The sequence below is a fragment of the Pseudorasbora parva genome, chromosome 13 (genome assembly GCF_024679245.1).
Source record: "Pseudorasbora parva isolate DD20220531a chromosome 13, ASM2467924v1, whole genome shotgun sequence".
In the NCBI taxonomy this organism is placed as follows: Eukaryota; Metazoa; Chordata; class Actinopteri; order Cypriniformes; family Gobionidae; genus Pseudorasbora; species Pseudorasbora parva.
The window spans coordinates 12,403,110-12,430,601 of record NC_090184.1 but is presented as its reverse complement, the minus strand read 5'-3'; the positions used below and the strand labels follow the sequence as shown (position 1 = coordinate 12,430,601).

General features: G+C 40.6%; 2 protein-coding genes across 3 annotated transcripts in view; one reads left to right on the top strand and one right to left on the bottom strand.

Moving 5' to 3' along the window:
• pabpc1l (poly(A) binding protein, cytoplasmic 1-like) overlaps positions 1–27,492 on the top strand; it is a 136,856-nt gene that overhangs the window by 14,532 nt on the left and 94,832 nt on the right. The window lies entirely within an intron of this gene.
• On the bottom strand, positions 23,242–26,296 carry LOC137039285 (uncharacterized). Its single transcript, XM_067414636.1, has 2 exons — positions 26,034–26,296; positions 23,242–25,992 (listed from the first exon to the last, which is right to left on the bottom strand). Exons 1-2 carry the CDS (start codon positions 26,294–26,296, stop codon positions 24,192–24,194), a joined length of 2,064 nt encoding a protein of 687 aa, XP_067270737.1. The 3' UTR covers positions 23,242–24,191.

Here is a 27,492-nt window from a genome sequence, read left to right as displayed (position 1 = left end):
GTGGGAAGGGTAGACAAGTCTCCTGAACAGCCTGGAACATTAAGTGTGTCCATGCGAGCAGCTTGTTTTGATGATTCGGTCCCATTTCCGCCTGACAGTGCACATGTTTGGACAGATGCAAATGTTGGGGGCGTCCATATAAATGATCCCCAACGATTGCGTCATTGTTGGGTTTATGTGGAGAAGCACTTTTTTTCCCTTGTGTTATGGATTCACGAGATTTACATAAGAAGTAGGAGGCAATGATGTTTGAGACTCACAGTATGTGATGTCCATGTACTGAACTCTTATTATTTCACCATGGCAAGGTTAATTCAATTTTTCATTCTAGGGTACCTTTAATATAATTCGGATTTTATTTGTCTGAAAAAAGAATGTCATGTACACCTAGGATGACTTGAGGATGAGTAAATCATAGGCAAAATTTTTGATTGAGCTAAGCCTTTAACTGGCTTTCTATTTATGCAATACAGAGACTGACAGCTGTCTGCAGTCTCCCAGTGACTTGAATTATTGTCAGCTTGGTGTTGGTGAAAAATACAACAAAACAAAAGATAACATTCAAAAACATTTTTGTTTTAACCGAGCTTGGACACCCCTGATCTAATGGGTGGAGGGATAACTTTATGGGGATGGTGTGGTTGGACCTTTTAGCTCCACCCATTATACGCAAATGATATTTGCGGCTTTGGCTTGGCTTGCTCAGTTGGGGACACTACAATTGATCAAAGTTATTCAACTAATTATACAAATAATTCATACATTTTAGGTTTTAATTAATTCTATAAACTATAATACAGATCTGCCAACATTGTCGCTATATGATAAATTAAAATATGATAACATCACTGTTTTCTCCAGAACGACTGTACAGCCAAATCTAATTTTGTTGTAATATTGTCCTGTTTGACACTGTGAAGCTGTTTTGACACAATCGTGATTGTAAAAGCGCTATATAAATAAAGTTGATTGATTGGTTGATATCTAAAGAGTGGAAGCTAGACTTCACACTCCACCCATGGCTCCGCAGTGAGCAGCCTCTCTGCAAGGGCAAATTAAGTGGAATTTAAGCAGTCAGACAAGTTTACATAAGACACGATTAAAGATGGGGTAAGTGCTTTCTGGTAACTGTTGTTGAGATTTCAAATCACCAAAACAAACGCCCCTACCCCCAAAAGGGTCTCGCCCCTATGCTTGGCCCCTCGCATGCGTAACCCAGGCAATGACTTCGGCAGAATTTCTGTTACTACTCCAGGTCGAATATTCAAAGAAAAAGTCACCCTTTCCATCACAAAAACACAAACCGTTCTCATGAACAACTCTATAGTACATGAGCACGAGTCCAACTAACAACATATTTCATATTTCATTTACCTGATTATGGTTATAGATAATGAAAAGATAAACGTTAAAAGGGGCGGGCGTGGTCGACTGTGAAAAGGTGGGATGGGTATTGTGTGGAAAGAGGGAATGGTTTGCATAAGTAGGGAAGTGTCATTAGGCGCATTAAGATTAGCGATACGATACCAACAGCAGTAGTTAGAGCGATTCTGAGACATGTTCTTGGTTCACGTTGGCATTGTTTACAACAGTGAGATTAAATGAGGGATGAGTACAGCGAATGAGAGGGCTTTGAGACATTAAGTGGAGTGCAGCAGAGATCGCAAGTTATTCAGCTCTTCAAATCAGCATTCAGTGAGAAATGAAAATAAATGTTATTCTGTACGACACAATATTTTGCAAACGTGATAATTAAACTATATTTGTCCAAATATGCACGCTGTTTGGCAAGATGAAGAACGCACCAACGTGATAAGACTAAGAGAACATGAACCACTTATGAACATGCTTGCAATGCGATAGAGATGTAATGCTGCCTTCAGGTGCTCTCGGAATTATCGTAAATACGAGTTTCCTAGGTAAAAATTGCACATGAACGCCCTCACATTTTGAAACTTGAATGCAATGATTTCATAATCACGACTTCAGAAGTCGGAATGATCAAATTTCCGATGGCACGTGAAGGCAGCATAATTCTAGATCGGGGTAAAAGCGAAGGGGTTTGAGGTTTCATAGTCTTGACCGCGCATCTGAAGCACAGAGCGACGCACGCTGGGTTGCCGTGACGATCCGCACTGTCACAGGCAGCTAAATCTATATTTGTCCAAATATGCAGCATGCTGTTTCACTAAGAGCCCGAACACATGCTTAGTGCATGTCTATGACCACAAATAAAATGAAAAGGTGGCTTTTGATTCTTATTTCATCAAAAATATTGTTCATTAGCCTACAGATCGGTTATTTTGCACTCCTGACATAAATTAGATAGTCAATGCTTGGAGGTTCGGCGTGCGATTCCTCGGGTTAATTTTACTTTACCGAGCCTTTGTAGCAAAGGCTTCCACAGCTCGATCGGCGCCCTTACGTTACTTCGTATCAGCACAACGCCTCTCTTTCCTCCTTGACTTTTCGTACGCTGCTTTCAAAACTTCCCTAACATACAATAATGATGGAAGATGATGAGCCTGACAGAAGTGACTGTCTCATGTATGTTAACTAAATTATCTTGTATGCATACTACAGCACAGCGATTGGACTGAATGAGCTTTGTCATGAATATATATCGAGAATCGCTCGGAGCGGTCGACGTCAGCATGTCCCCAGCAGCCCATACTTGGGCCAAAAAGCACATGCTGACGTCAGCATTTGTGACGTTGCTCCAACTCAGCTTTTAAAACCGGAAGACAGAAATCGCTCTGAAAAATGCAAATATAACTTTTTTTTTCCACATATGAATAACATTAATGAGTACCCTTAGTGTTTTAAATGATGTGCAGCCTATACATATGTTTGCATCTCAAAAAAAGTGTTTTGGGGTTTCATGACCCTTAAACACCACACAGCAGCTGTATATCTGGCCTTTCTGTGCTTATTTCATCACACTAGATCTGGTAGTTATGTAAATAATTGTAAATGAATAACTAGCAAAACTATGCTCAAGTTCGGTGATGTAGGACTGCGCGTGACTGCTCCTCCAAGTCAGTGATGGACAGTAATCATTTTTCTGAACAAAAAATGACTTTTTTTTTTTTTTTTTGTACCGATTGAAAGATTTAGTGGACTGTTTACATGAGATGTTATCTAAACCGATCTGGTGTTTACATGTGATGACTTTCAATCGCAAACATTTTGTCACATGCAGCTGTCTGCCACATCAAAAATGTAAAACGCTGTTTTCTCCACCTGCTGGAATGTGTTAACTGTAGCCATAGCAACTCTTAACGGCCACCAGGACTAATACAGTATTATATAAGCTATTTATTTGTTGTAAAGTGTAATAATCATCTCAGAAAAAAAAAAAATCTTCTGTCAGGCGCAGTTAAAGTAAAAACTGCCTGGGGCAATATACGCTGTGTCATTATTCCAACATTATCTTCATAACTTACGAAATAAAAAGTTTACCCCTCAGAAAATGTAGCTTTCCTCTCTTGTCAACATGAGCGCGGCCCGCGCTGTCACGTCATTTAAGGATGCACAAATAAAAGTAATCGGTCAAGTCATTTACATGGTGAAAAATAGACTGTAAAAAAATTAATAAGGAGTATGGAAGAGATTCAAGCTGTGCTGTTTTTGCTGGTTATGTATAGATTTACTAAAGAGGTAATGAACAACGACAGAAAAGAGCACTAATATGCAGATTCAGCAGCATGCAGTATATTCAGAAGGCTTGTAAAGCTAGATTTAAAATGACAATGTATATTATTATCAGCTATTACGGATGAGATGGCTGAGACGAACGCGGCCCATCCGACAGAGAGCAAGACTGATATTTACTGAACGTAGACCAAACCTCGCAAAAGACTTTTAAAAATGCCGGTTGAAATAAAATGCTAAACCAATCAGCTTGTTCAGCGCCCAAGTCCCGCCCTCGAAAGTTTCTGAACTTTGAAAAAGTACTACCTCGCGAGCAGGGCCGTGTAATGTTGTATAAGGCAAATCTGTGGGACTGGGCTGTTGCAGTAATGTGGTCAGTGAAGCTTAACTGGTCATCAATCACAACTCCAAGGTTCCTGGCTGTCCTGGATGGAGTTATGGTTGATGAACCGAGCTGAATGGAGAAATTTTGATGAAGTGCTGGGTTGGTTGAGACAACAAGTAATTCTGACTTTGCAAGATTAAGTTGAAGGTGATTCTCTTTCATCCAGCCAGAAATGTCTGTCAGGCAGGCAGCGGTACGAACACCAACTGTAGGATCATCTGGTTGAAATGAGAACATTTACATTTAATCATTTAGCAGACGCTTTTATCCAAAGCGACTTACAAAAAAGGGGAGAGTAATAGAAGCAACGGAACAGACAAGGCCAAAAACCTGTAAGAGCTGTAAGAAATCTCAATTAATTAGCACAATACACAATTTTTTTTTTATTTTTTTTTAAAGACAGACATCTACAACAAAAACTCACGTACGCAAAGTGCCGAACACTGGATTTTGATAGCTATGATAACAACCCATTAGGACTAAGGCTGTTGCCCCAGCTGTTGTCGTTAATGCAGATTCAGTGGCCCAATGGGTTGGTTTTGTATTCTAGCTAAACGCGCAGCAATAGCCATCTACAACAAAAACTCACGTACGCAATATACAGAACACTGGATTTTGATAGTTATGATAACTATGTAACATGCCCGAGTTGTGTCATCAGCACACAACTCGGGTATGTTACATAGAGTTGTGTCATCAGCATAGCAGTGATAGGAGGAGACGTGTTTCTGAATGACAGATCCTAATGACGACATGTAGATGGAGAAGAGAAGTGGCCCAAGCACTGAGACCTGGGGAACCCCAGTAGCTAGATGATGTGACTGACACTTCACCTCTCCATGACACCCTGTAGGACCTACCTGAGAGGTAGGGCTGGACGATATGGCCAAAATTTATATCACGATATATTTCTTAATTTTGGTCGATACGATAAAATTTCGATATCGATATGAACTATATAAAAGCTTTAGAAAAACTACCATTTGTAGGATTTCTGTACCTACAAACTTCTGAAAAATTAATTTGCCAAGTCTATGAAACCTCCTCCTATAAAATTATATAATATTTTAGAAATAAAAACGGTACAAATAAATTAATGTTCACCTTTTATTTGTATTTAGCCTTTATACGAACAAGAAATGTGAAATCACTGTCAAATAAACATAAGACTCTCACTTCGCAGACGCAGTTTATTGAGCATTTTCTTTTAAGTTTTAAATTTCAGTGAAGAACGATTCATAGCGCTATATTCTCCTTTTAATTCAAAACTATACCTTTATCTACTGATGCACAAAAAATAAATAAAAGAAGACTCAATTCAGTGGCCTATTTGTGCTCTGTTTGAGATGAGTGCACGCTGCTTTTTGCAAGGCTTTAACACACGAGCAAATTATACATTTTCGTGAAGCCATGTCTGACCGTCTTTCACTTTGAAAGGTAATTTAAACGAGAATGAACCCGTTGGTGTTAATACATGACATTGTGTGCAAATGTGGAAAGTATTAAAACAAATGTGCCACTTGCCTCTTACACAAATAGTCTACATGGATTATTTTTAACGCTTGGCATCGTAGACATTAGATTGATGCGTCTATGTCGATGTATTGTCCCCTAGTCGGCACCTCTCCGGCACATTTTGCAGCTCACTGAAACCTGAAGTTTAATATCAGCCCCATTCGCACGGTATTATTATTATCTGGGGACATCTGGTGATTTGTAATAATTGCAGAGAATTTCTGTGATCTTAATCCCGTGCGAATCGGCCATGTCTGTAAATTGTAAAGTAAAAATTCCCCCGCAAATTACCTACCATATTTCGCCGAACACCGAGGTCCTGTGATAATATTAGTCCCGTGCGAATCGACATCTGTGATTTGGCCAGGATTAGGCGGATTGTATGTACTTTTTGCAAGCTTTTTTTCTCCCTGTGAGCATTTCTATCTTTATCTTTCACGAAGAATAAATTCTGCATTCATAATGCGCACCGTTCAGTCATTCCCGTGCAGCCGCGCCCACGCGGATTATACTTTCACTTTAGAATGAGTATCAATTTGAGAGTAATCTGATTGAATAGTGTGTTTAATATTAACATCAATACTGTTCTTAATGAAAAACAGAACAGTACAGTACAGTACAATGACAATCTTGTTTAAATAGGCGCTTTTACATTTAGTTTTGAAACTGAATCTTCCGCCGTAGGTATATTGTCAGCTTCTCACTCGTGATAAATGAAATCTGATTCCTACCGCTGGTCTGAGATCAGTTCATGGCGTCTGTTCACTAACTGAACGAAATTATATTTATTTATTAGGCTACTGTAAAATAATCAAAACGATATCGATGCCTGTTTATGATTTCATACAGCTATAACGAAGTCTTGACATCATATCCGGGAGAAGTCAGTAAATTCGAGTAAAATCACAGGCTTTGCTTATCCCGTGCGAATGCGCCACGCAAAACTCAGATGTGGGGGAGTCATTTCTAAATCACAGAGGTCCCTAGATTATTATCCCGTGCGAATAGTGCTTTATAGATAGACGAACCACTTCCACGCCACTAAAGAAAGTTAGTCTTTCTTCTCTTATCAACTATTTATTTCTCCTTACTTGTGGAAGCTCGTTCAGTCACATTTGTGTTGCGGTCAGGGAAACTCTTTTTGTAGCTAAAACGAGCCGCGTTGGATATCAGCCTACTACTGCTGAGCACTGGCTGCGTGTCCGTGGTGTACGTCATCACGCAAGAAAGCCAATCGTGTTCTGCTCTTTCTGATGGCTGCGCCATGAACGTCAGTCATATCGAAATATCGGAAATGTGTTTAAAAATCATATCACCGTTATTGAGAAAAATTATATCGCGATATATATTGATATTGAATTATTGTCCAGCCCTACTGAGAGGTAAGGCCTGAACCATTGGATAGCAGTTCCTGAGATGCCCATCATCTTTAGAGTTGACAGGAGGATCTGGTGGTTAACTGTCAAAAGCAGCAGACAGATCCATCAGGATGAGCACTGAGGATTTGGAAGCTGCTTTTGCCAGTCTCAGTGCCTCAGTAACTGAGAGCAGGGCAGTCTTATTCGAGTGGCTGCTTTTAAAGCCGGTTTGGTTGTTGTCCAGGAGGTTGTTCTGTTCAAGAAACATAGAGAGTTGATTGAACACAACTCGCTCAAGTGTCTTTGCAATGAAAGGCAGAAGGGATACCGGTCTGTAGTTTTCTAAAAGTGCTGGATTCAGAGAAGGTTTCTTAAGCAGTGGGGTTCCCTGAGCCTGCTTAAATGCTGTGGGAAAGGTTCCTGTGTGAAGAGAAGTGTTGAAAATGCGAGTGAGTGCAGGAGGGATTGAAGAAGAAATGGCCTGAAGGAGGTGAGTTGGTATAGGATCAAGCAGACCGGTAGTAGAGTGATTGGAAAGGATGAGTTTAGAAATATCTGCCTCGGAGAGCAGAGAGAAGGATGAAAGCATGTTTGAGTTAGTTGTTGAGATGTGCGTGTCAGTTTGTGGTGAAGAGAACTGGTTGCTGATGAGGGAGGTTTTGTTTGTGAAAAATGTTGCAAAGTCATCAGCTTATAAGAGTTGATGAAGGAGGAGGAGGAGGACAAAGAATGTGTGAGAGTCAGAGCAATTGTTGATTTTGTTGTGGCAGTATGTTGTTTTAGCAGTGTAGACGTTTGGAGAGAAAGAAGACACTGATACAAAGTAAGGTCAGTAGAGTTTTTAGATTTTCACCATTTTCTCTCTGTTCTGAGTCCAGAGTGATGTTCACAGAGAACATCAGTCAGCCAGGCGGCAGATGGGGTGGGCGGGCTGGTCTGGATGAAGGGGGCCGCAAACTGTCTAAGGAGGATGTTAGAGTTGAGCAAAGTGTGTCAGTAGCACCTGTTAGTGTCCAGTGCTGAGAACTGAGCAGGTGGAGGGAGTGAAGATGAAACCATAGTGGATAGGTGAGAGGATGAGAGTGAGCTTGGATTATGCCGAAAGCTAATCTGTGTAGGAGTGTGTTGTGTCAGGAGTCAGTATGAGGTTAAGAGTGATGAGAAAGTGGTCTGAGGTGTGCAATGGGTAACTAAAGTGTTGTCCGTGGAGCAGTAGGGTGTGTAGACGAGGTGTAATTGGTTACCTGATTTGTGAGTAGCCGTAGCAGATGCTAAATTAAAGGGGTCAATAATGGTACATTCACTTTTACAAGTTGATTATACAGCAATGTGTGTTGGTAGTGACTGTACACAACCATCCTATAATGATAAAAATCCATCGTGTTTTTTTATTTATTTTATGTCCTTATAAGTTTTCACCTGTCTGAAATCAAGCCGTTTGGTGTGCGTATATACGCGCATATGCACACAAGTGCTAATTTCACTATATACACGCATATCTGAACACTCATCATGGACGTGTGTGTGCGCGCGCACACACACACACACACACACACACACACACACACACACACACACACACACACACACACACACACACACACGCATATATACATATATAAAATATGTGTATATATACACATACATATATATACACACACACAGTCCTGGTAAATATGATCAAATATAGCTATAAAATAAAAATGTTTATCCCTTTGGTCTTTTTATTTTAAAAAATTCACAAAAATCCAACCTTGCATTTAAGTAAAATAATTGAAAATGGGAGGTAAATCACATTATGAAATAAAATATTTTCTCTAAAACACGTTGGCCACAATTGTTGGTATCCCTAGAATTTTAAATGCGGGAAAATATCTCTGAAGTATTTTTACATTAATTTTTTTTTTTTTTTTTTTGCACACCAGGGTGACAAGGAACATGAAATTGTTCAGCTATGATGTCTTGTTTCAGAGGAGTATAAATTTAAGGAGGCATAAAAGCCAAATTTGCTTAATCATTTATCACAATGAGTGAAACCAAAGAATATATTTCTGATGTGCAGCAAAAGATTGTTGAGCTTCACAAAATAGAAAGCGGATGTAGGAAAATAGCTAAAGCATTGAAAATCCCCATTTCCACCATCAGGGCAATAATTAAGAAGCTCCATTTAACTAAAGATGTTACAAATCTGCCTGGAAGAGGACGTGTGTGTATATTGTCCTAATGCACAGCGAGGAGGAATGCTTGAGTGCACAACGACTCTCAAAGGATCACAGATGGAGAATCGCAGAGATTAGTTGAGTCTTGGGGTCAGAAAGCCTAAAAAAAAGTTCAAACAACCTCTACCTCACCACATGTTGTTTGGGAGGGATTCAAGAAAAATCCTCCTCGCTCATCTATAAACAAACTCCAGCATATTCAGTTGTCAGACACGACTGGAAAGTCAAAAGGGACCTGGTTCTGTGGTCAGATGAAACTATAAAAAACCTTTTTGGCAGCAAATCTACCAGATGGGTTTGGTGCAAACAGGGATAAAAAGTACCCCATGCCCACGGTTAAAAATAACACTGGATCTTTAATGTTGTGGGCCTATTTTTTTGCTGGAGGTCCTGGACATCTTGTTCACATACATGGTATCATGGATTCTAGCAAATACCAAAAGATAAAAAATCAACCTGATGGATTCTGCTAGAAATCTTATAATGGGCCGTGGTTGGATCTCCCATCAGGACAACGATCCAAAACAAACATCAAAATCAACACACAAATGTGCCACTGAGCACAAAATGAAGCTTTTGCCATGACCATCCCAGTTTCCTGACATTAACCCTATAGAAGATGTATGGCTGAACTGAAGAGAAGAAGCACCAGCATGCATCTGTGAATCTGAAGGATCTGGAGAGATTCAGTATGGAGGAATGGTCTCTGATCTCTATTCAGGTGTTCTCCAAACTCATCAGGCATTATAGAAGAAGAATCAGAGCTTTTATCTTGGGAAAAGGAGGTTGCAAAAAGTATTTAATAAAAGGGTACCAACAATTGTGGCCAACGTGTTTTGGAGAAAAGCATTTATTTCATAGATATATATAGATATATATATAGACAGATATATATAGTTAAACTCTGAATATATAAATGTAAATCCTGAATATATAGTTATAAATCTGAATATATAAATGTAAATTCTGAATATATAGTTATAACTTTGAATATATAAATGTAAATCCTGAATATATAGTTATAACTTAGAGCATTTGTTTATAAAGCAGCATGTGAGCTCCGCTCAATATCAATCAACTTTATAGCGCTTTTACAATGACGATTATTTCAAAGCAGCTTCAGTGTTAAACAGTACAATATTGCAAGAAAATTTGATTTGGCTAGTTTGATTTGGATAGTTTATAGAACTAAATATGACCTAATTAAACAGTGTATAATTATCAGTGTTGCCACAGTTACTTTGAAAAAGTAATCTGATTACTGATTACTCCTTTAAAAAGTAACTTAGTTACTTTACAGATTACTTGATTTTAAAAGTAACTAAGTTAGATTACAAGTTACTTTTAGTTACATTCAGCAGTTGCCGACAACACCCCTGCTGCCTCAACATAGAAATGACAACCGTTTTTGGCAACACACTTTATTGGAGGTGCATTTTTAACAGTTACGTCAACAATGTATCCTGACTAGAGCTCTGCATTTATGCCCAAACTTGACAGCCCCAACTTTTTTACGCCCCTTGTTTTAGGCTTCTCCTTCGTTCTATATTTATTTTAATAATTAAAAGGAACAATGAGATGTGCTGTGCATTTGGAAACATGAGACCATGATAGCTTGCGCCACTGTCAAGATATGGCTCGCGCAGGGTTAAAGAGTCCGTTTCTTCAGTGCAGCTGCTAGACTTATGGCCTTTTTACAATTTTTTTTTTTTTTTTTTTTTTAGATTGTGTAGTCCGTTTCGTTTTTTTGAGCGCCGTTGCGAGCAGTAGGCTAGACTATCAGCCTGCCTCAGCTCGTCAAAAATGCCTTTTTTGTGGTGGTATAATAACTAGCCCACTTTTGTTTTTGATGTCAAAGTAGTTATATTTCGTTTTGTTTCTTTATTAAGTTCATTTAGAAAAATGTTTATAGCAATTTTTCGTTTGTTAAATTGACGACCCAGTGAGTTAACCGCATGTTTAATCAATTTAGTCTCCCAAACCAACTCTTGAATTGTCTTGCCTATATCAACTTTAATTTTACAAACAAATAATTGCTCTGAACATTTTTCTAAATTAGGTTAATAAAGAAACAAAATGAAATATAACTACTTTGACATTAAAAACAAAACTGAACTATTTTAATGGCTGCAACAATGTAAAAAATAAATAAATAAATAAATAAATAAAAAACACAGGCTCCAGCCAGACTCGGGCTGAGAGTTTTGATAGGCTGTCGGTTTTTACTAAGGAAAATGACTAAAATAATAACTCACAGTGACTTTGATAAGTAACTTTAATCTGATTACTGGTTTGGAAATAGTAAGGCGTTAGATTACTTGTTACTGGAAAAAAGTAGTCAGATTAGAGTAACGCGTTACTATGTAACACTACTGGCATCACTGATAATTATTATTCTGCCAACCCTGCAAGTCATACATCATATTAGATAGAAATATTCAAAATTTTCAGTATCACGCAAGAGACTGGTTCATTTAGGATGGCGCATCGATTACACAAGAATATGAATACTTGAAAGATTGGAGTTATTGCGCCGGAAACGGGTTTATTGAGGATGGCAAATTCAGAGAAGACACCAATTGACACAGACTCAGCAGACACTCCAGGATTAGCTGGTCATGTCCAGACGCAGGTCCACCATCTGATCCGGACATGGCCTGGTTCCGGCCATCTGCAGTAAACCTCAGGATATATAGAGACTAACATTAGTGTGGATGCCACTCTTTTTATGATGTAACGAGTACATCAGGTGTTATGGGAAGTGTTCCCGGTTCCGGCTGACCTAGTTAATGAAGCCTAACAATCAGTCAATTGCAGTGTTGGGCAGTAGCGTCGCTACAAGTAGTGACGCTACTAGCTTAGCTACATTTTTCAGTAGCGTGGTGGTAGCGTCGCTGTTTTCTCAATGAAATAGCTTTTCAGTAGCGAAGCTCTTCTGTTGATCAAGTAGTGCGGTAGCGTCTACAACAAGCTAACGTTACATTTTCCCAAGCATTTGAGGATCAAGCTCAAATTGGAAACACAACTGATAAGAATATACTTCCCTTACTACGTTCCTTTCTGCCTCGCGCAGACGCGCACGCGAGCCTTTCAAAGTACTCCTTTGGCAGTGAGCGTGTAAAGACGGGATAGGCACGTGCACATCTAGTTGACGTTTTTTTTTTTTCTCCTAGCGCTCAATTCGCTGTTGCACGCGCATCGTCCGCGCGGTGAAAAAAAGAGAAACTGCAAAGTTTTAAAATCTATTGTGTCTCTTGAATAAACACCTCTTGTTAAAAGTATCACACAGAGGCTGTTTTTTTTATTTTTTTTATTATTATTTTTGCCATGTTGATACTGTTTGGAGCAGGTCTTAATTATTTTGCTACTGTACTTTCTGGACTGGACTTTTTTTTTACAAGTTGAGTTGTAAATTAACTTGCAGTTTGTCCTGCAAAAGTGCCCAAGTCTAAATTGTGCATAAATGCAAACACACAGTTGTGTATGCATATCATACACATACAGATGAACATGCACACGCACACACACACACGACACCATGGGCCTATTGCACAATACTAGGATAAGGGATTAAGGTGGGATATTTTGGTGATCCTGGCTCAATTTATCCACTAATAAATGCAGTTATCTTTCATTATCGTTATCATTCGTGGTATGAGTTTGCCTTCAGGGTATGTTTACATGACAGCTGTGTACTAAATTTTGCATAAAAATGACAAGATCACCAAGATATCCCGGCTTAATCCCTTATCCTAATTTTGTGCAATAAGCCCCTGGTTTTGTTAATATTTTGGATCTCATGTTTTTGTTGCCGAATTGATTTCGGACAGTTTTTGTATAACTAAAAAAAAAATGTGTGTCTATATGCTTGACTTTTATTTATCACTGAAATAGCTTAAACGAAGGCTATAGTATAGTAACATTACGTTGAAATTTCATGTCGGAGTGGGATTTGAGCGATTGAGTGGAGTGTGCTGGCATTGAATCAGAGCATGTGAGTTATAACTGACTCTAAATATATAAATGTAGCTTTGAATGTATAGTTATAACTCTAAATGTAACTCTGAATATAGTTACTATAGTAACTATATATTCAAAGCTACATTTATATATTCAGAGTTATAACTATATTCAGAGGTACATTTATATATTCAGTTACAAATATACATTCAGAGTTATAACTACACAGTTCCTTCTCAAAAAATTAGCATATTGTGATAGTTCATTATTTTCCATAATGTAATGATAAAAATTAAACTTTCATATATTTTAGATTCATTGCACACCTACTGAAATATTTCGGGTCTTTTTATTGTTTTAATACTGATGATTTTGGCATACAGCTCATGAAAACCCAAAATTCCTGTCTCAAAAAATTAGCATAATTCATCCGACCAATAAAAGAAATGTTTTTAATAGCACTCAATACTTGGCCGGGAATCCTTTTGTAGAAATGACTGCTTCAATGCGGCGTGGCATGGAGGCAATCAGCCTGTGGCACTGCTGAGGTATTATGGAGGCCCAGGATGCTTCGATAGCGGCCTTAAGCTCATCCAGAGTGTTGTCTTGCGTCTGTCAACTTTCTCTTCAAAATATCCCACAGATTCTCTATGGGGTTCAGGTCAGGAGAGTTGGCAGGCCAATTGACCACAGTAATACCATGGTCAGTAAAACATTTACCAGTTGTTTTGGCACTGTGAGCAGGTGCCAGGTCGTGCTGAAAAACAAAATCTTCATCTCCATAAAGCTTTTCAGCAGATGGAAGCATGAAGTGCTCCCAAATCTCCTGATAGCTAGCTGCATTGACCCTGACCTTGATAAAACACAGTGGACCAACACCAGCAGCTGACATGGCACCACTGACTGTGGGTACTTGACACTGGACTTCAGGCATTTTGGCATTTCCTTCTCCCCAGTCTTCCTCCAGACTCTGGTTCCTTGATTTCTGAATGACATGCAAAATTTGCTTTCATCCGAAAAAAGTACTTTGGACCACTGAGCAACAGTCCAGTGCTGCTTCTCTGTCGCCCAAAAGTGGCTTGACCTGGGGAATGTGACACCTGTTGCCTATTTCCTGCACACGCCTGTGCACGGTGGCTCTGGATGTTTATACTCCAGACTCAGTCCACTGCTTCCACAGCTCCCCCAAGATCTGGAATCGGTCCTTCTCCACAATCTTCCTCAGGGTCCGGTCACCTCTTCTTGTTGTGCAGCATTTTTTGCCACACTTTTTTTCCTTCTCACAGACTTCCCACTGAGGTGCCTTGATACAGCACTCTGGGAACAGCCTATTCGTTCAGAAATTTCTTTGTGTGTCTTACTCTCTCGCTTGAGGGTGTCAATGATGGCCTTCTGGACCGGGTCGGGCCAGCAGTCTTACTCATGATTGTGGTTTTGAGTAATGAACCAGGCTGAGAGTTTTTAAAAGCCTCAGGAATCTTTTGCAGGTGTTTAGAGTTAATTAGATGGTTCAGATGATTAGGTTAATAGCTCGTTTAGAGAACCTTTTCATGATATGCAAATGTTTTGAGACAGGAATTTTGGGTTTTCATGAGCTGTATGCCAAAATCATCAATCTTACAACAATAAAAGACCTGAAATATTTCAGTTGGTGTGCAATGAATCTAAAATATATGAAAGTTTAATTTTTATCATTACATTATGGAAAATAATGAACTTTATCACTATGCAAAACATTTTGAGAAGGACCTGTGTGAGAAGGACCACACACACACACACACACACACACACACACACACACACACACACACACACACACACTATATATATATATATATATATATATGTGTGTGTATATATACGTACATATATATACGTATATATATATATATATATATATATATATATATATATATATATATATATATATACATACATATAAACAATCTTTCAAACTTCCAAACCCAACTGCCACATATAAACAGCTGCGACATGTTTAGTGTTTTACACTCTACACTAGTTGTGACTGAACTCCGATTAGAAATGCCAATAATAGCTTTTTTTTTTTAAAATAACGTGTGCAGCCACACGATATTAATATCATAGAATGAGACTCTTACCTTAGCAGTGATCGGTTGATATGATGGCCGCTGACTCCTTGTCAAAAGTCGCTCTAGTTGACGAGAAATGGCGTTATTTTTCCTCAAACAGTTCTGAATGTCCACAGTTTCAATGTTCCTGCTCACGGCTGCTCGGTATGATCTGCAGTAACCGTTTATTACAAGCATAGCCTAAAATAAATTCAAATCACCCGCCCTAACATCACTGTACTGCTCACTCCGAACTGCTGTTTGTATGACTAACGGAAAATTAACAACACTTAAAAAAATTAACAGGCGGCAAATTTGAATCTGCGTCCCGCGCATACGCACGCACACACAAAGCTGCACATTTTCTATTTTTACAGAAAATAGAAAATCTAAAATATGAATCGAACTAATGTAAAAATACAAAAAAAAAAAAAAAAAATTCCTCTTGAAAAACTAAAATGGATGTAATGCCAAAATACAAGCAATTCCTGTAAATTTAAAGAGCATATTGCAGGTTAAAAAAAATTGAGATGAACATACAGTATTGCTCAAAATAATAGCAGTACAATGTGACTAACCAGAATAATCAAGGTTTTTAGTATATTTTTTTTATTGCTACGTGGCAAACAAGTTACCAGTAGGTTCAGTAAATTGTCAGAAAACAAACAAGACCCAGCATTCATGATATGCACGCTCTTAAGGCTGTGCAATTGGGCAATTAGTTGAAAGGGGTGTGTTCAAAAAAAATTGCAGTGTCTACCTTTGACTGTACAAACATTTTTTTTTCTTCTGGGATTTAGCAATCCTGTGAATCACTAAACTAATATTTAGTTGTATGACCCCAGTTTTTTAAAACTGCTTGACATCTGTGTGGCATGGAGTCAACCAACTTGTGGCACCTCTCAGCTGTTATTCCACTCCATGATTCTTTAACAACATTCCACAATTCATTCACATTTCTTGGTTTTGCTTCAGAAACAGCATTTTTGATATCACCCCACAAGTTCTCAATTGGATCAAGGTCTGGAGATTGGGCTGGCCACTCCATAACATTAATTTTGTTGGTTTGGAACCAAGACTTTGCCCGTTTACTAGTGTGTTTTGGGTCATTGTCTTGTTAAAACAACCGTTTCAAGGGCATGTCCTCTTCAGCATAGGGCAAGATGACCTCTTCAAGTATTTTAACATATGCAAACTGATCCATGATCCCTGGTATGCGATAAATAGGCCCAACACCATAGTAGGAGAAACATGCCCATATCATGATGCTTGCACCTCCATGCTTCACTGTCTTCACTGTGTACTGTGGCTTGAATTCAGAGTTTGGGGGTCGTCTCACAAACTGCCTGTGGCCCTTGGACCCAAAAAGAACAATTTTACTCTCATCAGTCCACAAAATGTTCCTCCATTTCTCTTTAGGCCAGTTTATGTGTTCTTTGGCAAATTGTAACCTCTTCTGCACATGCCTTTTTTTTAACAGAGGGCCTTTGCGGGGGATTCTTGAAAATAGATTAGCTTCACACAGACGTCTTCTGTCACAGTACTTACAGGTAACTCCAGACTGTCTTTGATCATCCTGGAGGTGATCACTGACTGAGCCTTTGCCATTCTGGTTATTCTTCTATCCATTTTGATGGTTGTCTTCCGTTTTCTTCCACGTCTCTCTGGTTTTGCTCTCCATTTTAAGGCATTGGAGATCATTTTAGCTGAACAGCCTATCATTTTTTTGCACCTCTTTATAGGTTTTCCCCTCTCTAATCAACTTTTTAATCAAAGTACGCTGTTCTTCTGAACAATGTCTTGAATGACCCATTTTCCTCAGCTTTCAAATGCATGTTCAACAAGTCTTGGCTTCATCCTTAAATAGGGGCCACCTGATTCACACCTGTTTCTTCACAAAATTGATGACCTCAGTGATTGAATGCCACACTGCTATTTTTTTTGAACACACCCCTTTCAACTAATTCAACTAATTGCCCAATTGCACAGCCTTAAGAGCGTGCATATCATGAATGCTGGGTCTCATTTGTTTTCTGAGAATCTACTGAACCTACTGGTAACTTGTTTGCCACGTAGCAATAAAAAAAATATACGAAAAACCTTGATTATTCTGGTTAGTCACATTGTACTGCTATTATTTTGAACAAGACATATATATATATATATATATATATATATATATATATATATATATATATATATATATATATATATATATATATATATATATATATATATATATATATATATATATATATATATATATATATATATATATATATATATATATATATATATATATTTATAATATATATATTTATAATATATATATTTATAATATATATATATATATATATATTTATATTATATATATATATATATATTTATATTATATATATATATTTATAATATATATATATATATATATATATATATATATATATATTTATAATATATATATATATATATATATTTATATTATATATATATATTTATAATATATATATATATATATTTATATTATATATATTATATTATATATATATAATATATATATAATATATAAAATTGCTTTAAGTAAACCGTTTTCAATTTAAAGTGATCGTTCCAGTGGACAAATATCATTGTTTTTTTTTTTTGTGTTTTTTTTTATTATTTATTTTTTTAAGAAACATTTGCAAAAATATCACTACAACAACATAATACACATTTTTTGTAACTCCGTGCGCAGCTCCGCATCCGAAAGATGAACGAGTTCTCGGCGAATCTAGCCGAGCATGACGTCTCATCACACCGGCCTCCAGTTTGCACATTAGGTGCTCATATTTACTGAATGAGCCTACAAAAGCAGAAATAAGCCATTTTAAATTAAGATCCATGTTTAATCAAATAAATAAAATATCAACCCAAGGTTTAGTTTTACACAATTCTTTTGTAGTGATATTTATTTTAGTACCTTTAACCAAAAAAAACCCACATCACCTGTGTACATTAGCCCACTTCTTCTCTACGCTTTTTCCTGTTGGTTTATAGAACAATTACTCCAAATCGCTCTGTCGTTTCAAACAATAGCACAAGGGTGAGCGCGTCAAGTATGAACGGCACATCCGTTTGGGGAGGAGCGCGCGCAGTCAGCGGAGGCTCGCGCATTGGAGCCAGACAAAAGTATAAACAAGCCTTTTTTGAGACGTGGAGCTGAGCTTCGAGGCTTGGGTGTTACCCCCTTAAGACATAAAACAGACGAGAGGCTAATATTAGGTGCGTCTTAATAAGCTCCCTGACTACTGATGGAGCAGATTGAGACGCACGCATTGTGAATACCGATATTTGTAGCCTTCCTGACACGGCATTTTCACAGACGTTGCATCTCTCATAGACTACAGTAGCCTATTTAAAATGGCACATGCGTCCGTTATATTCTCAATTTAATTTACGAAGCAATCCCTGTAAAGTTTTTAGGTTAACTATATAACAGACCAGGATTAGTGTTTGTTGCACTGGCAAGACTCGCATGCGCATGGCGTCATGGTGATGGTTTCGCTCCATCGTGATGTCGGTCAGCCGTCACGGCACAACTAACCCTACTGAACATTACGGTGAATTTGAATGCACATTAAATTAATGCCATTTAGGAGATTATCCACACCTTTTCCCCCGGCCTTTATTTCAGACTGGCCTTTATTTGTGCTTACCCCGGCCACTATCAGAGGCCCGGCGTTTAATTGACTTCAGGCTTTTATTTGAGGAAATTGTATGTATGTATGTATGTATGTATGTATGTATGTATGTCGTTCACTCAAATGCATACTCAAAATGTAATACATCCTCACACTATCGACGGTGAATCGGCACAAAATAAACCCATAACACAGAATCAGTGGATAAAGGATCACAATAACACGTTATAATGTCTGTGGCTCGGCTATAAAGAAAACATTACTTGTGAGCAAATGATTTGTTGAAAAGCATAGAATAGCAGCCCTTTTCAACAGAAACAACAGGAGAGAGAGTGTGTGTGTGTGCGTGTGCGTGTGTGTGCGTGTGTGTGCGTGTGTGTGCGTGTGTGTGCGTGCGCGTGCGTGCGTGTGCGTGCGTGTGTGTGCGTGCGTGTGCGTGCGTGTGCGTGCGTGTGCGTGCGCGTGTGTGCGCGTGTGTGCGCGTGTGTGCGCGTGTGTGCGCGTGTGTGCGCGTGTGTGCGCGTGTGTGTGCGTGTGTGTGCGTGTGTGTGCGTGCGCGTGTGTGTGCGCGTGTGTAAAAAAGGCACTGTATGGTTGCAGCAACTGAGCTATAGTACTCAGTACCATATAGTACCATAATAATACTCAGATCTAGCCTGTGACATTGTTGTGCATGATTTGGCAATAGGGGACAGCCATGCTGGTGAAAATCGAGCCGACTCACAATTTTTTTGATTTTGTATGTTTAAAAACATACAACTGTTTCTCCTCACACAACAACTCCATTCATCTCCTCTAATCGTTGTTCTCTCTAATCCTGGCCTGACCCTTATTGTGTCACAATTGCATGGCTGTGGTCTGCCATATGAGTATTAATAAACATTTATAATTTCCACAGCGTTTGCCATTGCGATCCATTGTTTTCCTATGGTTGACAGTCACCTCTCGTTATGTCACTTCCGGTCTACGCAAAAATTTGCTCACAAAATATTTTCTCACAAAAACGACTCAAAAGCCTTATTAGCGTATTTACAAGTATATTTTAAAGAAAATCTAGGTCCTACATTATTTTTCTATACACTGACTCACTGGAGTCTCTAACCTGCAATATGCTCTTTAATAGTCAAAATTTAAATTACATTAAAACAACAGGCATTTCCCTGTACAATGAAAAAACAGGGAAATTCTGTAAAAAATACAGATTTTTTTTTTTTTTTACAGTGTGTAGTTGCTCAATATGGAGTTTGGAAAAGTCCCGTAGAGAAGTGAAGAGATTACCACTTCTAAAAGATCTGCTTCTTAACAGTTAAACAGTCTTTTAGAAAAAGAAGTGGGGAGTGTGTCAAGGGCGCAGGTTGATAGTCTCTTGACAGTAGCGAAAAGTGTGCGTGTTGTTTGTTTCTGTTTATAATATTTGAGAAGGTCTGTCTACCTTTGCCTAGTTTCACATTGAAAGCATGAAGGCTGTCTTTATAGAGGTTATAATGGACTGCATGTTTTGTCTTCTGCCACATGCATTCAGATTTCTTGAATTGTCTTTTCATTATTTGTACTGCTGTTGAGTTTCTCCAAGGTGCTTTTTGTTTGCTACTTTTTTCTCCAAGGTGCTTTTTGTTTGCTACTTTTTTTTTCCTGACTTTCAGAGGAGCAATATTATCAATTACACACTTAACTTTGTTGATTTTTGTCCTTGACCCTTTTAACTCAGAGTCTGCAGAGATATGTTTGGTGTTAGAGATATCTCATTAGTGTTCTCATTTAAGCATCTCTTTTTGACAGAGACAGATCTAGCTTCAATGGCAGGAGAGATTGATATATCAAAGAAAATACAGAAATGATTAGACAGTGCCACATCCTTAATAACAATCAATGAAATGTTTAGACCCTTACTGATAAGTAAATCTAGTGTGTCCATGATTGTGTGTGGGTCCATGTACATGCTATGTGATCAAAAGTGTTAAGAAAAGTCATGAGCTGTTAGACTGATATGGATTTTTATTTATTTTTTGTGCCGATACAGATTAATCTTTTTTTTTATCGGCCTTAGCTGATGACCGATACGGACTGCCGATTCTTGAGCCGATATTTGAAGCCAATACTGCTTTTGCTCCCTCAATTTAAGTCATAAAATGACACAATGATTACGATAACAAATGTTAAAAGTTAAAAAAAGAAACATTTATGGAGCTAACAAAACAAAAAAACTACATTTAATGAATGGTAAAAATAGGTGAGGTAGAACAAGTAAATAATATTTAACAAAAAGTAAAAACGGGTTCAGTGCTGAAAATACTAAAAATAAATATTTAAGCATAAATAAAATGATTAAATAACGCTAAATAAAATAACACTATTGCAAACAGTATTACTGAACCAAATACTGAACAAAAAAACAACTTCACGAGTTCACACTTACAAATAATTCAGATAGAATAAATGGTATGCGTATTTGGCGTGCTGTCCGAGGAGAGGGCTCCAAGCTCGGTATTTGGCCCGAACCCAGAGTACTCCCCCCCCCCCCCCCCCCCCGTATCTCTGGTTAGGAAAGTTAACCAGGTGCGTGTGAGGTAGAAGGGGTGGTGGAGGGATGCTGCAAACTTTGTCAAGGAACATTGGTGAGTTGACTGGCTATTTATGTGATCCTCTACTTGAGCTGATTGGTAGACATGATGATTACTGATTGTTGACAGCTGGTTGGAATGACATCATGATTAGGTAGATCATTTGCACGTGCTTCTCCCGAACTTAGTTTTTTAAGAAACATCATTTCACGAGTTCACACTTACAAATAATTCAGATAGAATAAATGGTATGCGTATTTGGCGTGCTGTCCGAGGAGAGGGCTCCAAGCTCGGTATTTGGCCCGAACCCAGAGTACTCCCCCAAAAAATTGCTACTAGCATAGGACAGCAGCCAGTAAATGATGTTGATGCCCCCCAAAAGTTGCAGAGCATGAACTGGTGCTGTGCCGATTGAAGGGGGGTTAGTTACTGGATCGGGAGATCTTTGATCATTATTTTCTGAGGTTTTGGTGGTAGTGGTATCAGACGGGTGAAACTCGTTGGTAGTCAGCTGGGGGTGGTTGCTTGTAGGCGGGAGGAGATAGCAGTGCTGTGGCAGTGGAGACGAGCTGTTTCAGCATGCTTTCGAACGTATCCAATGGGCTGGCTGTACAGAGAATTAGGCTCCTGTAGGAGTTGAGAAGATGACACTGCTGTGGTGGTGGGACTAGTTTGGATGGAGGAACAGAACTCCTGCAGGAGTGAGGTTGGTGATACTGCTGGCAGTGGAGATGAGCCCTTTGAATCTGCTTTCCCAAACTATCCGAAGACCCAGTTGTACAGAGAATTAGGCTCTCTGTAAGGGAACGGTGAGACTGCTGAGACAGTGGAACGGGTTTTGGAAGGGCGTATCAGAGCTCCTGCGGGAGCGGAATTGACTGTAACTGCTGCAGCAAAGATACGGGACGTTTCAACTTGCTTTCCAACTATCCAAACGAACCATTTGTATGGACGATTGGGCTCCTGTGGGAAAGGAGATGGCGACATTGCTGTGGTATTGAAACGGGTTTCGGTGGAGTATCGGGCTTTGCGAGAGCGGAGTTGTCGATACTGCTGCAGCCGTGGGGACGAGCCGTTTTAACTTGTTTTTTTTTTGAAACCCCCGGGTTGGAAGTAGAACCTCAACTCCTGCGGAAATATGGAGAGATCACTGCTGCGGCAGTACGAGCAAGTTGAATGGAAAAACGGAACTCTTGCGGGAGCTGAGGCGGTATCACTGCTGTGGTAGTGGAGGCTTTGGGTGGAGGAACTGGCTTCTGTTGGAGCGGAGGAGATGACACTGTTTGCAGTAAAAGTCGGTTGGAGAAACTGGGCTTCTGCTGGAGCGAATGAGATAACACTGCTGCGGCAGTGAGAACCAGCTGGATGGAAAAGCTTAGCTTCTGTTTGAACGGAGGAGATAACACTGCTGCGGCAGTGAGAGCCAGCTGGATGGGGAATACGGAGCTTCTGTTAGAGCGGAGGAGATAACACTGCTGCGGCAGTGACAGCCAGCTGGATGGAGAATACGGAGCTTTTGTTAGAGCGGAGGAGATAACGTTGCTGCGGCGGTGAGAACCAGCTGGATGGAAAGCTTAGCTTCTGTTAGAACTGAGGAGATACTGCTGCGGCCGTGAGAGCCAGCTGGATGGGGGAATACTGAGATTCTATTGGAGTGGAGGAGATAACACTGCTGCGGCAGTGACAGCTGGCTGGATGGAGAATACGGAGCTTCTGTTAGAGCGGAGGGGATAACACTGCTGCGGCAGTGACAGCCAGCTGGATGGAGAGTCCTGAGCTTCTGTTAGAGCGGAGGAGATAACACTGCTGTGGCAGTGACAGCCAGCTGGATGGAGAATCCTGAGCTTCTGTTAGAGGGGAGGGGATAACACTGCTGTGGCAGTGACAGCCAGCTGGATGGAGAATCCTGAGCTTCTGTTAGAGGGGAGGAGGTAACACTGCTGCGGCAGTGAGAGCCAGCTGGATGGAGAATCCTGAGTTTCTGTTTGAGCGGAGGAGATAACACTGCTGCGGCAGTGACAGCCAGCTGGATGGAGAATCCTGAACTTCTGTTAGAGCAGGAGATAGCGTTGCTGCGGCAGTGACAGCCAGCTGGATGGGGAATACTGAGCTTCTGTTAGAGCGGAGGAGATAACACTGCTGCGGCAGTGACAGCCAGCTGGATGGGGAATACTGAGCTTCTATTGGAGCGGAGGAGTTAACACTGCTGCGGCAGTGGGAGCCAGCTGGATGGAGAATCCTGAGCTTCTGTTTGAGCGGAGTTAACACTGCTGCGGCGGTGACAGCCAGCTGGATGGAGAATCCTGAACTTCTGTTAGAGCAGAGGAGATAGCGTTGCTGCGGCAGTGACAGCCAGCTGGATGGGGAATACTGAGCTTCTGTTAGAGCGGAGGAGATAACACTGCTGTTGCAGTGAGAGCCGGCTGGATGGAAAAACTGAGCTTCTGTTTGGGCGAAGGAGATAACACTGCTGCGGCAGTGACAGCCAGCTGGATGGGGAATACTGAGCTTCTGTTAGAGCGGAGGAGATAACACTGCTGTGGCAGTGAGAGCCGGCTGGATGGAAAAACTGAGCTTCTGTTTGAGCGAAGGAGATAACACTGCTGCGGCAGTGGAAATTTGAGGTGGGTTCCTGCGGGAGTAACTGGAGAGATGCTGCTACGGCAGTGAATATTATTGATTCACTTAGTGAATTTGGTGATGTTGAAATGGAGCGGATGTGGTGATCCTGTAGGATTGAGTGTATGGAAAAAAGCTGAAGCTGAAACAATTTTAGCTGATGAGGGTCTGTTGGGCTTCTTTGATGTGGGAGCGATTGGAGCGGATGTAGCTCTTGAAAGCCTCTGACGACCAGCGACCAAGTTTTTGGATCTGGTGCTGGGAGAGACCTTTTTGAGCAGCTGTGGTTGCTGCACCTATGCGGAATGAATGGCTAGAAAAGTTGTCTGCTGAGATGCCGGATAGAATCAGTATAGACTTGAGGTGTTTTTGGAACCAGAGACGTGTGACAGGGCGGTTAGCATCGTCTGTGAAGAGTGGTTCAGAGAAAAGTTTAGTCTGCGAACTTCTGAAATGAAGGTAGGCTAAAAGGGATTGATACGGCTGGATTGGTGATGGAAGGTTGAAAATGTAAATGGAATGCCCTTTTTTCATTTGGTCCGTCTTGCTTTGTTTGATGAAGTAAGAGATTGTTTCGTTATCTAGCACTGCTAGGTCTGAAATTGTAGGATGAAGCTTTGGGTTGAAGGTGGATGTGATGGTAATTTCTGAGCTTCTGAGAAAACCGAAGAAAGCCAATATGAACATTGCATCCAGAGTGCGGGCAGTATTGGTGTAGTGGTATCCTCGGCGGAGGGTGGAGATACATTTGGTAAGTATATCTAGAGTTATTGGTTGTCTGGCGTCTGGGTGGGTGGGTTGAGTCTTTCGGATGCCTTTGATGAGCATGGATGTTTGTGAATTGGATATTTCTGGAGAGGGCAGACCAAACGCAAGTTTGTGAAAAAATTGAATTCCGCTTAGATAACCCTTGATGGAGCTGACCTGGAGGTTCTTGGTGCTGTTGAGATAAGATATGAATGAAGTGATGGTAAGCGAAGAATAATCTGGAAAATTCAGCTTGTATATGGAGTGAAAAGACTTGAAACACTTCCATGCAGTTAGGTAGGATTGAAGGGTTCTGGGGGAAACAGCTTGAAGGATGGAATTGAGAGAAGCGTCAATGAGGGGTCTCAATGGGTGGTTTATGGGAATATTAGCTCTCAATACTTTGGTACTGGGGTTGGGAATGGGAATGGGTCCGCCTCTGGCGCCAACAGCCTGAATTTCTGTGAGGATCTGTGCTCTAATGTTGCTGGCGACAGGGGGCAGTTCCAAGGCTGTAGAATTCGGCGGGAAGGGCATCTGTGTTGCAGAAAACAGGGTGAATGGAGCACTAGTTTGGGAAAAAGTGTTAGGCGGATAGAAAACCAGGGGCCGAAAACCGCTTGCGGAGGCAACCTCTCGTTTCAGTCGGTTCCCGACAAAGAAGGAATGGGAAAAAGGGGAAAGAGGAAAGCTAAGGAGGACAAAAAGCTGCTGGGCCTGCACCGCTAGCGGAGGCAGCCTCGCGCTAGAGTTTGATGGTGGGGCTGCAGGCCAAGGGAAGGGGTTAGAAAAAGTGACAGGAAAAGGCTGTGATACAAAGCTTGAGCTGCTGGCGGAAGCGTACTTACGCTTAAAGGATTGCCTGGGGCAGAGGAAACTGGTATTGTAACCTGGGGTGCAATGCTGGAAAACACCCACGGTCTCTGGCTCGGCGGAGCAGAGAGATGAGTTGGGCTGGGTGGCGGCGACGATGGCAGCGGTGGCTGGAACTGGGGCGCGGCCCGGGCTAGCTGAGGGCCTGCTGCAGTGGCCTGGTGCTCGAGGAAGAACCAATTCTGTGGGAGAAGGGGTCTTTTGAGAGCGTGAGTTCGGATCCTTATGTTTCCTTGATCTGTTTGTAGTTTTGGAAGGTGGAGTGGATTTTGGAGATGGAGAAGCTGCTTGAAGTGACACGTACAGGTTGTATAATTTGGCTTTATTAATTCTTCTGGAAAATTATCCTCGACACTGATTAGCGCTTGTCTTAACCCTAGTACGGTCCATTTCTCTATTGCTGGAATCGTAGGTTGTACTGAGGAGTAGGAGGAAGCTGGAGATGGTGGATATCTTGAAGGTGGAGGCAATGGCAAGCCTCTGAGTCTCGGTGTACGGGATGTGGCTCGGCTGGGCCGACGGCCACGCTGTGTTGCTGGAGATTCAGTCACGGTGTCTTGTTGGGTTGTGGTGCTCCTTGCAGCTGTGGAATGCTGTAGAGGATCTTCGTCAGATGGATAAATTTCATTCTCAAACATTGCAATGGGTAGGACCAATTTTCTTCAGCTCCTGCGGAAGCATAAAGAACAACACTGTTTTGGCAGTGGAGAAACGGTTAGCCAGAGAAACCGAGCTCCTGTGGGAGCAGAGGGAACTGCACTGCTTGCAGCAGTGGAGAAACGGTTAGCCAGAAAAACTGAGCTCCTGTGGGAGCAGTGGAAAAACGGTTAGCCAGATAAACTGAGCTCCTGTGGGAGCAGAGGGAACAGCACTGCTACAGCAGTGGAGAAGAGATTAGCCCGAAAAACTGAGCTCCTGTGGGAGCAGAAGGAAGCACACTGTTATGGACACTGGAGGAATTAGCCAGAGAAACTGAGCTCCTGTGGGAGCAAAAGGAAACACACTGTTATGGATACTGGCGAAATTAGCCAGAGAAACCGGGCTCCTGTGGGAGCAGAAGGAAGCACACTGTTATGGACACTGGAGGAATTAGCCAGAGAAACTGAGCTCCTGTGGGAGCAAAAGGAAACACACTGTTATGGATACTGGCGAAATTAGCCAGAGAAACTGGGCGCCTGTGGGAGCAGAAAGAACAGCACTGCTGTGGCACAGGAGAAAAATAGCCGGAGAAACTGAGCTCCTGCGGGAGCAGAGATAACAGCGCTGCTGTGGCACGGAGGAGAAAAAGATTAGCCAGAAAACTGAGCTCCTGTGGGAGCAGAGAGAATAGCACTGTTATGGCAGAGGAGAAATTAGCCAGAGAAACTGAGCTCCTATGGGAGAAGATGGAACATCACTGCTTCTGTGGTGGAGAAAAAGTTAGATGGAACAAAATGGAAAAGCATGTTTGTAAAACCATAATGGGACTCTTATTTTGAAAGAGACCCATTTGGGTCCAACTCTTATTAAATTTAGCATACAATATTACAATATAATCACAATAAAGAAAACAGTCCTGGTTCATAAGAACTTGGCGCCATACATTGATTGTAAATGCTCTGAAACTGTAATATTCTGAACGCAACACGGCGCCACATTCAAAAGTTTAATCACAATTAGGAAGATGTGATGTATGTTTCTGTCTCCAAAATATAAGATGGCTTAAATAATCATTATGCTGTATTGTCAACATTTAAGTTACTTAGCCTCACGATACATTCATTCGCTTTGCGAGCAAGTATTGTTTATCACCACGGCAAATGCACTTTGTGTGTGTCAAGTTTCTGTCTGTTGT